Source organism: Furipterus horrens, unplaced genomic scaffold (assembly GCF_987537825.1).
Source record: "Furipterus horrens unplaced genomic scaffold, mFurHor1.1.pri manual_scaffold_8, whole genome shotgun sequence".
Classification (NCBI taxonomy): Eukaryota; Metazoa; Chordata; class Mammalia; order Chiroptera; family Furipteridae; genus Furipterus; species Furipterus horrens.
In genome coordinates this window covers 43,876,386-43,890,561 of record NW_028327178.1, presented here as the reverse complement: position 1 = coordinate 43,890,561, position 14,176 = coordinate 43,876,386, and the positions used below count along the sequence as shown (strand labels likewise).

The 14,176-nt window shown below is 34.3% G+C and overlaps 1 protein-coding gene across 1 annotated transcript in view; it reads right to left on the bottom strand.

Moving 5' to 3' along the window:
* The window catches only part of SMCHD1 (structural maintenance of chromosomes flexible hinge domain containing 1), a 156,991-nt gene that overhangs the window by 105,426 nt on the left and 37,389 nt on the right, over nt 1-14,176 (bottom strand). The window contains exons 8-13 of the mRNA XM_090285762.1: nt 8,742-8,908; nt 6,467-6,557; nt 5,388-5,595; nt 3,151-3,271; nt 2,893-3,076; nt 356-550 (exon numbers count right to left, since the gene is read on the bottom strand). Coding sequence (XP_090141888.1) covers nt 356-550; nt 2,893-3,076; nt 3,151-3,271; nt 5,388-5,595; nt 6,467-6,557; nt 8,742-8,908 — 966 coding nt within the window. The remainder of the gene's footprint in view (nt 1-355; nt 551-2,892; nt 3,077-3,150; nt 3,272-5,387; nt 5,596-6,466; nt 6,558-8,741; nt 8,909-14,176) is intronic.

The following is a 14,176-nucleotide window of genomic DNA, read 5'->3' as shown; positions in this document are numbered from 1 at the left end:
GCATGATAACTTACAAGAGGCAGATAATAAAATTTGCTAAAAATCATAATTTAATATAACATTAAAAAATGTCCATTCAAGTAAAGTTTATTGCAAGAAACAATAAAAACCTTGTTAATTAGGCCTTAGGCAACAAACAAGTTTGTTGTTTGTTTCTTAATACCATGTTAAATTGTCAATAAAATCGGTTTGAACTTTTTTTTCCCCTGGCTCCTAAGCAGCCAATCAATACATTTATTATTTTATTCTAATACATCCAACCAATGTCACCCAAATTTCAGTATATTTAAAAACTTCTAATACATATAGTTTCAAATTCTATTAAAAATTGAATCTACAGATAAGTTAAACCTACCAGCTGTCCTGCTTTGTATATTTTTCCATCCCATTCTATTGCTGAGTATGTGGCCCAGGGGCCCTGCTTTTTAGAAGGAAGATCAGAACGTGTAATTATTCCTTTAAAAAGTGTAAATTTTATTTGTTTGTCATACTTCTCATGACAGTCCTTGAGCCATAAAGCAAATTCTCTGTCAATTTTCATGCGCTGCTCCTGTAAAATTTTTAAATGTTCTATGAAATAAACAAATACAACCATTGACACTTGTCATTCATTTCATTTTTCCTTCCTATACCCACCCTAGAAAACCTAAAACCTAAAATATTTTGCTGATATTTCTCCCATATAAATTTAGATTCCTAACAAAACCATTACTAAAGAAAGCAAATCTTTATTATCATCCTTGGAACCAAAGTCTCAGTAGTCAATACCAGCAATAAAACTTCTTTCCTGCTTTAAATCCTAGGATACACCAAAAAATGATGAACAGTAGTGGCAAAGGAGGAGAACTACCTGGCTATGAGAAAAGGGTATAAGTGGAGACCTTTTCACTATGAATCATGCACATTCTCAACAGAGCAAAAATAGCTTTGTATGTATCAAAAATACACGTATATATACATATAATACATAAACATATATCTAGTAGATCTATGGTACTAAAATGTCATGGTTGGAAGCAATTAGGAAAAAAGGTTCCTTATAAGATGATAAGGAAAAAAAAGGACGAGAAACCCTGCTATGCAAAACAAAAATTTCCTTTTAATTATGTAATGAACACACAGTACCAATTCAAAAAATTAAATCATAAAATAAAAACTAAGTATTTTCTAATACTACTTTAAAAATGTTATTGCTTATCATTCTTCATCCTTCTGGGAGATAGTATAGAGATTTATACTCAAACATATGCTGAAATATATTGTTTAGTGCCTGTCTTTAGGAGAATAAGCAGGGAAGACAATCTCTACATCACATGCTTTCACAGAAGACAATGCACAAAATTACAAAAATTCATTTCTTTCTACATACCTTGCTTGATATTATACTATTTCCAAATGAAAACAGGGCAAAATTAAAAATGATTTCAGCTTTGAATGAGAAATACATGTACTTGGTAAAGGCTCAAAATGGCAAAACTTCCCGCAACCCTTTTCCCAGGTACCAACTCCTTTCTGAATCAGCAAATCACTGTTGACACTTGGTCATCTTGACAGGATATTACAGTTATTAATTAGGAATGAGACAATCTGTCTACATTTTTATACTGCACTTCAATGTAGAGCCCATGCATTAGATAAAATTTTTCTAAGCTAAAATGTAAAGAAGTCTCAAGATTCATTATCAACCAAATTACCAGATGCATTAATTAAATCCAGAAATTCAGTAATATGTCAAAGGACATGTTACAAGTGTGGCAAATGACAGTTAATCTAGGTGAGGAGTGTGGGTTCTCATTCTAATATTCTTTCAACTTTTCTGTGTATTTAAAATTTTCCAAAATTAGAAAATACATTTCTTAAAATGTAACAAAGAAACAGAAATAATCTATTGTGCATAACTTTTGGAGTAACCAAATTCTTCAATAAATGTTGGATAATTAATACCAAGTACATTATATCTAAATAGGAAAGACTTTTCTCAGGGTATAATTTCTTAAAAGTATCTTAATCATCTATCATTAGGAATCTTTTATTAACAGCAAAATGAATTTCAACATCTTATAGGAATAACTAACTATAAATACCATATGCTATTGTATTAAATATTTACTGATCAGCAATTTTAGGTTCACAATAAATGCATCTATTTCTTGGCAACTCAACACTGAACTACTAAAAGTAAGTTTCTGAAGCATTTGGATAGAATAAAGGTACAATACTGCACTAGTTACATTCAACTAAAAAACAAAAAACAAAAACCTATCATTCTTGTTCTATCAATCAATGCATGTATTTTAATACTGACCAGTCTCAAACCACCTTTTAGCCCTCAGTATTTCAGTTTTATCTCAATTTCACCCTTAAGATTTAAATTGCAGTTTGGTTATTAATATGCAAACATAACCCTTGTGTTAGATAAAATTGTTCTTACATGCCCTCACCAAATGTATATGATTCTTTAGCTTCTATTTACCATGTCACAGTCTTAATATCAAGATCTAATAAGGAACCGTAAATTTTATCCAAAATGGCCTAACCAGTTTGAAATTTTTGAGTACGTAATGTGAACACATAAATGCTCAAAAGGGAAAATTTATACATATTCTTTTTATTAAATAAAATGAAAAGTAGCCCCAGCGAGGTAGCTCAGTTAGTTGGAGCACTGTCCCAATATACCAAGGTGTGGGTTTGATCCCTGGTCAAGGCACATATAAAAAACCAATCAATGCATAAATAAGTGGAACAACAAAGCAATGTTTCTCTTCTCTCCCTCTCTCAATCAATAAAAAAACCCAAAAGTATGTAAAATGTCATGTAAATCTACAGAAATAGTGACTTGTACATAAAAAAGAACATTTGGAAATATTCAAAACTTGATATTTAAAATCATACCTGTCCATTTAAAATCCTTGTAAAAAGGGTGTTCTTATCTTTCAATTTTAGCTCAAGATCCATAAAAGTCAGTTTATTTGTGCTGACCTGGAATCTGTCATTAGTGAATAATGCACCAGATATTCTATTGTAGCACTCAATTGGTGCAAGCCCTTTCTTCTTAGGAGGAGTACACCAGTCAAAGCTTAAAGAGAAGAAAATATTAGTAAAAAGATTAGGTTATAAAACAATATCATCTCAGCAAAAATCAAAACTTACCCTTCAACAGATGTATATGGTATTAGTCGTCCATTCCAAAAACATTCAAAAATAGGCCTTTTCCCTCTTGCAGCTTTCTCAAGTATAAAACAATCATCATCATCATCTTCATCTTTTAATTCTAGAGTAGAAGAGGAAGTGAAATGAAATGTTCAGTGCTATAAAGTATATGCAATTTTTATCACTGAGAAATCAATTTCTGTAAGTAAAATATTAAAGTTCCTTCAGAGAAATGATAACGAAAACTCATGATCATTAACACTGTATTATATAAAACCCAAAGGTAGCTTTATTCTTAGTTTGCCTCACAAAGGAAGATTTCCAAAGTGGTTACCCATTATCAATGGTGTTTCTCATTTGAAAGTCAATAATTACTTATATACTAATCAATCTGTGTTAGGAGCTACACTAGCTACTAGCTTGCAATCATTAAAAACTGTTTATAAAGCAAAAGAATCATACATCCAAAGGGATTATGACCTAGAAGAATCCCTCTTCCCCCAAAATATAGGAGTATAAATCCTATACCTGAAAAACAGGTTTCATAATTTTGTCAGAACCAGTGTATGCTCACATAAAAATTAGCTGGGAAACCTATGCTATCTAGTAGCAGCAAGTTTGCCTAGTTTGGGCAAATAATCAATAATACTAAATTTAAGTTTATCTTACAGAAACTATTAAATTTTTGAAGATAAGATTCAGGTGTTACAGCTAAAATTATAAAATATGTTACAAAGCATCAAACGCATAATTAACACAACTCTCCATAGCTTTTTATTATTTTAGCAATACTTTTTCATATATCCAGATAAAATAGAATCAAACATTATAATCATTGATACAGCAACACCTCAGTTATTCTGGCATTAAGTCATCCTCCCCCCATATAAAGCTCTCTACCCAAAAAAACCCTCACAAGGAATCCTAGGTAAAAGTTCCTTTCAATCAGACCAAACTGCTTTGCTCTTAGAGAACCCCTCTAATAATCACTCAATTTATTGGCTCTTAAGAAATCATTTGAAGAACTTTATCTTTTTTTAAACAAGCATACAAGTATTAGAAACAGCAAATTAAAAATGGGCCAGAAACATCATGGGAAGCAGAGCCACCAAGCAGTAACATGTATGAGCACTGAATAAGTAACATTGGACCATAATGACTTACAGCAGTTTCTTATTTAACCCTCACGACACCACTATGAGGCATGAACTATTACCCTTCATCCCATTTTACAAGATAAGGAAAACTGGAATAGGCAGTAGTCTGTCACAGTTCACACAATAGAAAGTGGCAGAGATGTAATTCAATCAGGAAATCTGGTTCCAGAACCTGCAACACTAAGGATATACTAAGGAAGTATTCTGAATGAGAAATTTTAATACTGTTAATCTATGAAATCTCAATAATCCCACCAGGAGTTTTCTGAGTGTACAAAGTGATTCTAAAGTTTATCTGGAAGAATAAAAGATTAAGAAATAAGAATTTTCTCAAAAAAAAAAAAATGCTTAGTGTCTTCGCCTGCAGATATCAATATAGAGTATATAGCTATAAGAGAGTATCATTACTCATGTATAAAAATACAAACTAGATCTATAGTAAAGAAACAAGATCTACATAAACATGAAAACTAAATATTATTATAAAAGTAGTATTTCAAACTATTTCAAAAATCATAACATTCAATATAATTCAGTGCTAAGGAAATAAATGAATACATGGAAAATATTAAAGCCCTATGTCACCCTATACACAAATTAGGAGATTACAGATGTATTAAAGATCTAAAATAATTTTTAAAAACTACAGGATCCTCTTATAATCTTACAATTTTCTACACTATGGCAAAATCAGGAAGCACATAGAAAAAACTGACTACTTAAACATTTGAAACTTCTTTATAAACACCTACAAAGATAAGGGGAAAATAATATAGGATATATATAAAGGATTAATATGCAGTACATAGCTAAAAGTTCAGTTCAATAAAAAATCTAAGATAAAAGAACATGTAATATTTTTTAAAGCTGATGCTTTACTAATCTATAAGGCAATATATACAAAATCAAGAATTATAAAAGTAACAAATACCTAATATCTTTAAAAGATCTGTATAAGGAAAAAGGTTTTAATATTTATCTAACCGTAATAGCCCAATTAATAATAATCATTAAAAGAAACATATCACTACCCTAAATCACAACTTCACATTTTGTAGCTAAGACAACAAAGTAACATACTTGGAAAGCATGGATCATCGGGGTACGTTTCTCTATCGTACAAGAAAGGGTGATATCGGATAATCCCTTCCACTACACCGTCTCCTTCAACGTGAGCTTTGAACTCAAAACTATCAGTTGCTGTGTTTATATACAACGTCTGCATGTCATCTTGTATGTCCCTTAGGTTGACAATCTTAGGTGCCTTCCCCTTTTCAAACATAGAAATCTAAAATAAAATAAAACAAAAATAATTAAATTCTATGGTGACTTTTATTCTCTGCTATGACCCAACAAAGGAATAGGCAAAACCTATTTTTGTTTATACAAGTAATCATCTAGCTAAATGAAATTTTTTTATGAGTTAGTTATAAGTAGCATCTCAGTAAGAAAGTAAGCAAAGCAAGAGCAAAGTAAAGTCATGAGTACATTTAATTCAAGGTTTCTTGCTAGAGGTAGAAAGTAGGACAATGATGTACATGAAATTCTTTCTAACATGTGGTCAAGGATGAGAACCCAACACTCAAATTTTTGTGGTTCTAAATCAATTTTTCAAAAGATTTTATTTGTTTACTTTTAGAAAGGGGAATGGAGAAGGAGAGGGAGAGAAACATCAATGTCTGAGAGGCACATCAATGGGTCACCTCTCACACACACCCAACTGGGAACCTGGCCCACAACTCAGGTATGTGCCCTGACTAGGAATCGAACCAGCGACCTTCAGCTTCTCAGGCCAGCACTCAATCCACTAAGCCACAGGAACCAAGGTTCATGACTCTAAATCTTACTTCGCCATCATAAGACTTCTGAGAACAAAAGGGAAACTATTTATGTCCCTTTTCCTCTCTGCTTTAAGACATAACACGCAGCAACAGTTCATATCTCCATAAAAGACAGAGAAAAAAGAAATTACGGTAAACAAAGATGGCAGAAAAACACATCTAGAAATTATCTCTTTACTTGGACATCAAACTACAAAAGAACTTTGGTAAAAAGGAGAAGTTGTTTATTTATTGACTGAATTTTCTTATCCAGAGTCACTTGGAACTGGAAGATATACCTAACAATTCATAAAATTTGAAGAAGGAATTTTATCTTACTTCTATATCAATGTTGTTGAAAGGTCCGACTTCTTTTGATGCAGATTTTTCATTTCCTTTGGGGCCATGAATATAGTAATGATAAATATGCCTAAAACATAGAAGAGTAACTTTATAATCTTAATTTCCATTTAATTACAGATCATATATTCTTCTATCAAACAAAATTTAACTACTATTTGACAATACCTACTAGGTACTATATCCAGTATTTTAAAACATAATATTCTATTTAAAGGTAAAAACAATCCTGAGATGCAGGTATTACTACACATTTTATACATATAGAAATTGGGGGACAAGACAATTATATAATTTACCTAAGGTCACAGAACTTAAGAAATTGGGAGAAGGGAGGCTTCAATCCAAGCCTTTCCTACTTCAAACCTCACATACTTTATACTTCCAAGAAGTATAATTCAAAAAAATATTAGAGGCAAGAGGCTATGATTCTACTTGTCAGGAATATCAAGCACTCAAATATCAGGGAGTATATAGAATCAGATATCTTTAAGCTATCTGCACAACCTGAGAATATCATTCTGTAACTCTCATTGCTCATCTCCTATAGCACTAAAAAATCTTATCCTAAAATTGCCCAAACAAAACTAATGAATTCAATATTATCCCACTGAAAACCACCATTTCATTTTTAAACCACTACTTTATTTTTAAATAAAGGTTAAAAGTGACTATATTTTGGTGACACTATATTCAGGGCTAAAACATTTCAGATCTGTAGTTACTCCTCACATAGGACTTTGCAATATTCCTTCCTTATGAATTTTAATTTTAAAAAATAATTAATTATCCTAGCTACTGTTTAAAATACTGAAAAAGGAAATCATTAAAATCTTGAAATCTTTATTCAGACACCTCAAGTGTTAACATTATAATCAAAGTTACAACTATACATTAAGAGAGTACTATAAATAGCTTAGTGACTTTCAAAGAATGGTAAATCTGTATGTTATTCATTGTAAGACAAGGAGTATGTCCTAATTATATGTTATGTACTCTAAGTTCCTTCCATTAAGAAAAATAATTATAACACAGCCTATAAAATATGTACTTAGAAAAATATATTCCTGTCTATTTAAAACTTTTGGGTTACAGGACCAATACGCATCAATATTCATAGGGAAAATTCCCCCCCCCCCAAAAATTCTAACTCTATTAATATATATTTATGTATAAAATAGAAACTCCCAAATTAAGTGTGATAGCCTTTTGGGTAAATGTGAAAAGGTACTTTTTCCAAAAACATGAATTTTGTTTTTGCAGATGTACCCGTTTTTGCAAGACTCAGTAATTCATACTACTACAAATTAAGGAAACAATCTAGCAAATGCTCTATACTATACAGCTACAGAGAAGAGACTTACAGAAGCAATTTTCAACCTTTTTCATCTCACAGCACACATAACTAATTACTCAAATCCTGCAGCACACCAAAAACTATAGTTAAAGTATATTTTTTGCTCATCTGACAAAAAAAAAAAAATATGTAAAATTCTGATTCATTCCCACCAGACAGCTATTGCTGTGTTGGCTGTCTTTTTTTTAAATGTGACAATCTAAGGGAAAAGAGATCAGTGCCCCTAACTACTTGCGTATTGCATGTTTTAAAATTTTTTGCAGCACATTGGTTGAAATTACTGGGTTAGAGGCGTTAAATAAATGTTCCTCTAATTGAAGATAATGGAATATATACTCCCTAAAAGACTTCCTGGAATAGAAAGATTAACAAAGATTTCTTTTCAGTATTACTAATGTCATAAAGGCACACAGACTTTTTTTCACATTACCGGACTTGCTGCATTCATTTGATAAACACTTATAGAATCTCTACTATGTAATAGGACACACTGGGTATACAGCAGCACATAAAAAATGACATTTCACTGGGGGGAAGGCAGACAAAAAGTAAAATATATGGCATGGAAGATTATGAAAAAGGTCCTTTAAGAGAAGCACAAAAGGAGGCTATGGAAATGATGGCACTGAATTTGATAAATTCTGGTTTATTTTAAATTTCATCATTGGTGTCAAAATGCCTGTGCCTCAAGTATTGACCAATACATTACAGGTGACCAATAAATATTACAGTTTAGAGAACCACTTTATTGGTGACAGAGTGCTGATTACTGTACTGAAGGGAAGAAAACGAGACAGGAACAAAGCAGACAACCAAAAAGCTTCAATACAGCTGTAATATTTTTGTTTTTAAAAAAGTAGAAACATGTTATGAATCAAGTATAAAATAATTACTTACGCTAATTGTCTGGTCCAAAGATTGAAATAATTTTTCAAGTACTGTATGTGTTCTGACTGTACCCCTGTGATAACCACAGCAGTAAAGCTATCTTTTTCTTTCTCTTCTGAGATAAGACAATGTAGAAATCTTTCATCATCATTTGTAATGTGAACAGAATCAGATGGCTGCAAGAATGAATATAAATAAAACATATTACATGCACCTTAACTGTAATTATAGAAATAACATCTCTTGTGACTGATTTGGATAGCTTCAAATACAGGCTTCCAAAACCTTTTGGAGAAAAATGGCCCAATACATATCAGCTGAATGTGTGACAAACAATGCAGAGAGGACAGAAACTTACACAGATTGCTAAACTGGCAAACATAAAGGAGTATCCTACCATAATGCTAACCCAATTTTAGAATCATGAAGAAAAAGTAAAGAAAAATAAATACAAAATTTATAAGGCTGGAAAAAATCAAAGACACTTACCGTAGGGTGCAAGAATCCTGGCTTGGGATACCTACCACTTAATTTGGTCAAGACCAATGCCCAGCCCTCCTTGTTCAAGAAAACTAGGATGAAGCCTGAACTCGGCTGGCTTAGCACAGAGGCATTTGTGTTTAATGAAAGAGGGTAAAATTATCCCAGGCCCCAGCCCACTTTCAGAATACACCTACAGCTTGCAGAAGGGAAGTGGGGAGAAGAGAAGGGGGAATGTAGGAGGATAAATATTATAAACTTCTCAACTTTTACTATTAGTCTAGATATGTGTTAAAAATTGCAAGCATACATAAACTAGGTATGTTGCCACATACTAAAAACTTATAAAGATACACACTCAACTATTGGGTTGGCAAAAAAATCTGTTATTTTTTCCCTACGATAGCTCTAGTAGCACTTAGTTGTCTTTAACTTCATCGGAAACAATTTTTAAAGTGCATTTTATTCATTATGCTGTTACAGTTGTCACAATTTCTTCCCCTTTGCCCCCCTCCATCCAGTACCCCCTTCCCTCAAGCAATCTCTCCCCATCTTAATTCATGTCCAAGCATCATGAAGGTAAGTTCTTTGGCTTCACCCTTTCCTATACTATTCTGAAAAGCCCCGTCTACTTTGTACCTACCAATTATGCTTCTTAAGCCCTGCAACATATCTCCATTTCTCCCCTCCCCCAGCTGATAACTCTCCAAATGATCCCCGTATCTATGATTCTGTTCCTGTTCCAGTTCTTTGCTTAGTTTTCTTGTTTTTATTTTTTAGATTGTAGTTGATAGTTGTGTCTGTCATGTTCATAGTTTTCATCTTCTTTTTCTTAAATAAGTCTCTTTAACATTTCATATAATGGCCTGGTGATGATGAACTCCTTTAGCTTTACCTTGTCTGGGAAGCACTTTATCTGCCCTTCCATTCCAATGATAGCTTTGCTGGAAAAAGAGTAATTTTGGTTGTAGGTCCTTGCTTTGAATACTTTGAATACTTCTTGCCAGCCCCTTCTTGCCTGCAAAGCTTCTTTTCAGAAATCAGCTGACAGTCCTACGGGAACTCCTTTGTAGGTAACTCTTCTTTTGTCTTGCTGCTTTTAAGATTCTCTCTTCATCTTGAACCTTTTGCATTTTAATTATAATGTGTCCTGATGTAGTCCTCTTTGGGTTCAACTTATTTGGGACTCTCTGTGATTCCTGGACTGGTATGCTTATTTCCCTCACCAAATTAGGTAAGTTTTCTTTCATTATTTTTTCAAATAAATTTTCAATTTCTTGCTCTTCCTCTTCTCTTGGCACCCCTATGATTTGGAAGTTGGCATGTTTAAACTTGTCCAAGAGGTTCCTAATGCTCAGTTAGTTTTTCTCAATTCCTGTTTCTTCTTTCTGTTCTGAGTGAATGTTTTCCTCTTCTTCTTGTTCCAAATCGTTGATTTGAATCCTGGCTTTCTTCCCATCACTGTTGGCTCCATGTATATTTTTCTTTATTTCACTTTGTGTAACCTTCACTACTTCATTTTGTGGCCATACTCAATCATTTCTTTGAGTATCCTTATCACCAGTGTTTTGAACTCTACATCTGATAGGTTTGCTATCTATATTTCGCTTAGCTCTTTTTCTGGAGTGTTGTTCTGTTCTTTCATTTGGGCCATGTTTCTTTGCCTCCTCAATTTGGGAGCCTCCCTGTGTTTCTGTGTACTGGATAGAGCTGCTTTGACTCTGTGTCTTGGCAGTGTGGCCTAATGTAATAGGTGTCCTGTAGTGGCACAGCCTCCCTGCTCACCCAAGCTGGGTACTCAAAGCGCACTCTTTGTGTGGGCTGAGTACACTCTCCTTTTGTAGTTGAACCTTGGTTGTTATTGGCAGGTCAATGGGAGGGATTTACCTAGGCCAATCAGCTGCAAGAACTGACTATGACCACAGACCACCAACCTCTGGCTTCCATGGAGGATCAGCTGTGCAGGGGCAGGGTGGTGGTGTTCCGCCGTGGTCTGTAACTGTCCACTGTGTGCACTGGCCCTGAAGTTTTCTGGGTGGTGCAGGCCAAGGTCAGTCCCTACCTGTATTTTGCCTGGGGTCACCCTATCTGAGCTCTAAAGCAATCTAAGATAGCTGCTTCTTGAGCTGGGCTTGGAGGCTCCCAGGTGAAGCCAAGCTGTGAATCTAAGCTGGCTGCTGCTAATGCCAAGCCTGGAACTTACTAAGGCCAGCTGTTGCTTATTTGATAGAATTTAGGAAGTTGTGAAGTATGAGCCAAGACCAACCATTCACATGAAAAAGCCGTATGGGTGGACCCAAAATTTCAATGGGATGGTGTCCTTGGGGATCTCCAATAGGGGTCATACAGTGTTAGCCAGATTGATGGAGTCTCAGATATGGCACCATCTTGCTGGCTCTGTCTCAATGAATGTGGTTTCTTTAATTCCGTGTTAGACCTCCATTCAACTCGATTTCTGACAATTCTGGCTGACGGTTTTTCTATATTTTAGCTGTAATTTTGATGTGATTGTGCAAAGAGGAGAGCCACGTCTGCCTACCCCACCATCTTGACCCAAAACAACTGTTAGACTGTATTGTAACAGCTGTCATATCAGCGTGCATTTAAAAAAAAAAAAAAAAAAATTTGTGCAGCTTCTTTAATACTTTGCTTTCTTATTTCAAGAAAGGTAAAAACATAACTGAAATCCAAAAAAAGATTTGTATAGTGTATGGAGAAGGTGCTGTGACTGATTGAACATATCAAAAGTGGTTTGCAGCCCTGGCTGGTGTAGGTAGGTGGATTGAGTGCTGGCCTGCAAACTGAAAGGTCGCTGGTTCAATTCCTAGTCAGGGTACATGGCTAGGGTGCAGGCCAAGTCCCCAGTTGAGGGCATGCAAGACGCAACGGATTGATGTCTCTCTCACACATTGATGTTTCTCTCTCTTTCTCCCTTCCTTCCCCTCTCTCAAAAAATAAATGTAAAAATCTTTTTTTTTAAGTGGTTTGCAAAGTGTCTTGGTGTTATTGACAATTCTGGCCAAATAATTCTTTGCTGCCTCATGCACCAGAAGATGTTTAGCAGCACCCCTGGCATCTACCCACTAGAAGCCAATAACGGGAGATAGCTGACATACTGAAAATACCAAAATCAATAAACTTGTGTGTGAAAATGAAAAATGTGTCTTTTATTTTATGAAAAAAAAACCTACTTTTTGGTCAACCCAATAGTTGAAACTGGAAATGAGTGTGCTAGATAAGATCAGTTGGTACTCAGCGACTTATTTACACCAGTTTTTACTGTCCCCTTCTGGCTCCAGAGTATGGAAAGCCAAAAATGCCTATTTTCTCAACTGCCTTACATTTTGGGTTGTGGATACAAATTATGTTTCAGCAATTAAAAGCACTAGCCAAAGATTTACAAGGGATATTTGAAACAGTGGTCACTTCCTGAAGTTCCTTGAAGGTTTTCTGTTATGAAAAGTACTGAAACAACTGTTATCCTGGTTCCAACTTTAAGTGTCAACATTAATACAGCACCGATTATGTCTAGAAATTCTGTATTCCAGTGCTAATGCAACACTGACAGTAAGGCCTTTCCAACTCCTGGATCACAGATAAGGCAGTGTGTTTCTGAATTCCAAATTATGGAGTGGTTCCTCAGCCTATGTGATTATAGCATATACTGCAGTATCCCTTGAAGGTCAGTTTGGGGTGTTCTGGTATCATTCTAAAAGGCTCAGTCTAGAGTTCATTCCTTCAGCCCTTCCAATAATCATATAAGCAACTAATTTCCTTTATTAAATCCTCTTCTGTTTAAAGTACCTAAAACAATGTTTCCTTTAGAGAGAGTCTAGCCTGATTCAGTGCCTCAATCTTTTTTTTAATACACAATTTTATTGACAATGCTTTCAAAAGTAGTCTCTCCTTTTCATGTACTTTTATTTTTTCCTTTTTATTGAATTTATTGTGGTGATACTGGTTAGCAAAATTAAACAGGTTTCAGGTGCGTAATCCTACAGCACACCATCTGTACACTGTATTGTGTGTTTACCATCCCAAGTCAAGTCTCTGTCCATCACCATTTATGCCCCCATACACTCCTCCACCACTCCCTGCCCCCCCGCAATCACCCCACTGCTGTCCTTGTAAATGAGTTCTTTCTCTTTTTTCCTTTTTTGCTCAATCCCACCCCCATAAGCTCCCATAGCTTTAAGCCTGCTCTTTATGATTATGTCTTTATTTTGCTTGCTAGTTCATTTTGTTCATTACATTCTCCATATGAGTGAAACCATCTGGTACTTGTCTTTCTCTGACTGGCTTATTTCCCTTAAGAAGAAAGAAATTTTACCCTCTGCAACAGCTTGGATGAACCTGGAGAGCATTATAACAAATGAAATAAACCAGTGTCTCAATGTTAAGAGAAAAAACACTTGGCAAGAAACAGATTGAGAATTGTTGACATTAAGTGGCACACACACATATATGCAGTACATACAAATACACAGAGAGAGAAGAAGCAAGACTGCTGGTTATATCAAGCTGCCAACCCCATAAACATTGTTGTAAGTGCCAATAAGTCAGGAATATAGGAGGAGTCAAAAAAAAAAAAGAGTAGGCTGGAAAAGACAGGTCAGGAAGAAATAAAGATCCTATTAGTACCTATATATGTTTGCGGGGATGAACTTAAGCACAAAATACAGGAAAAGCTGTCAGAAAGGATGAACCAAGAGACCTCAGTTAAAACCAAGCATTATTATATGTATATAGTTTTGAAAAATCACTTAAATTCTCAATTCCTAATTTTCCACCAGTTTTAACATGGTAAATAATAGTTCCACTAATATACTTCAAAGCACTTTGTGATGGTAAGGTAATATGGAAAAGATAAAATGAAATACTGCTATGCAAATATATTAAGATATGTAAATTGTTAAATAAATGCAACAATTTTAAAAAGAAAGAAGTGAGATAAACAAAATGAA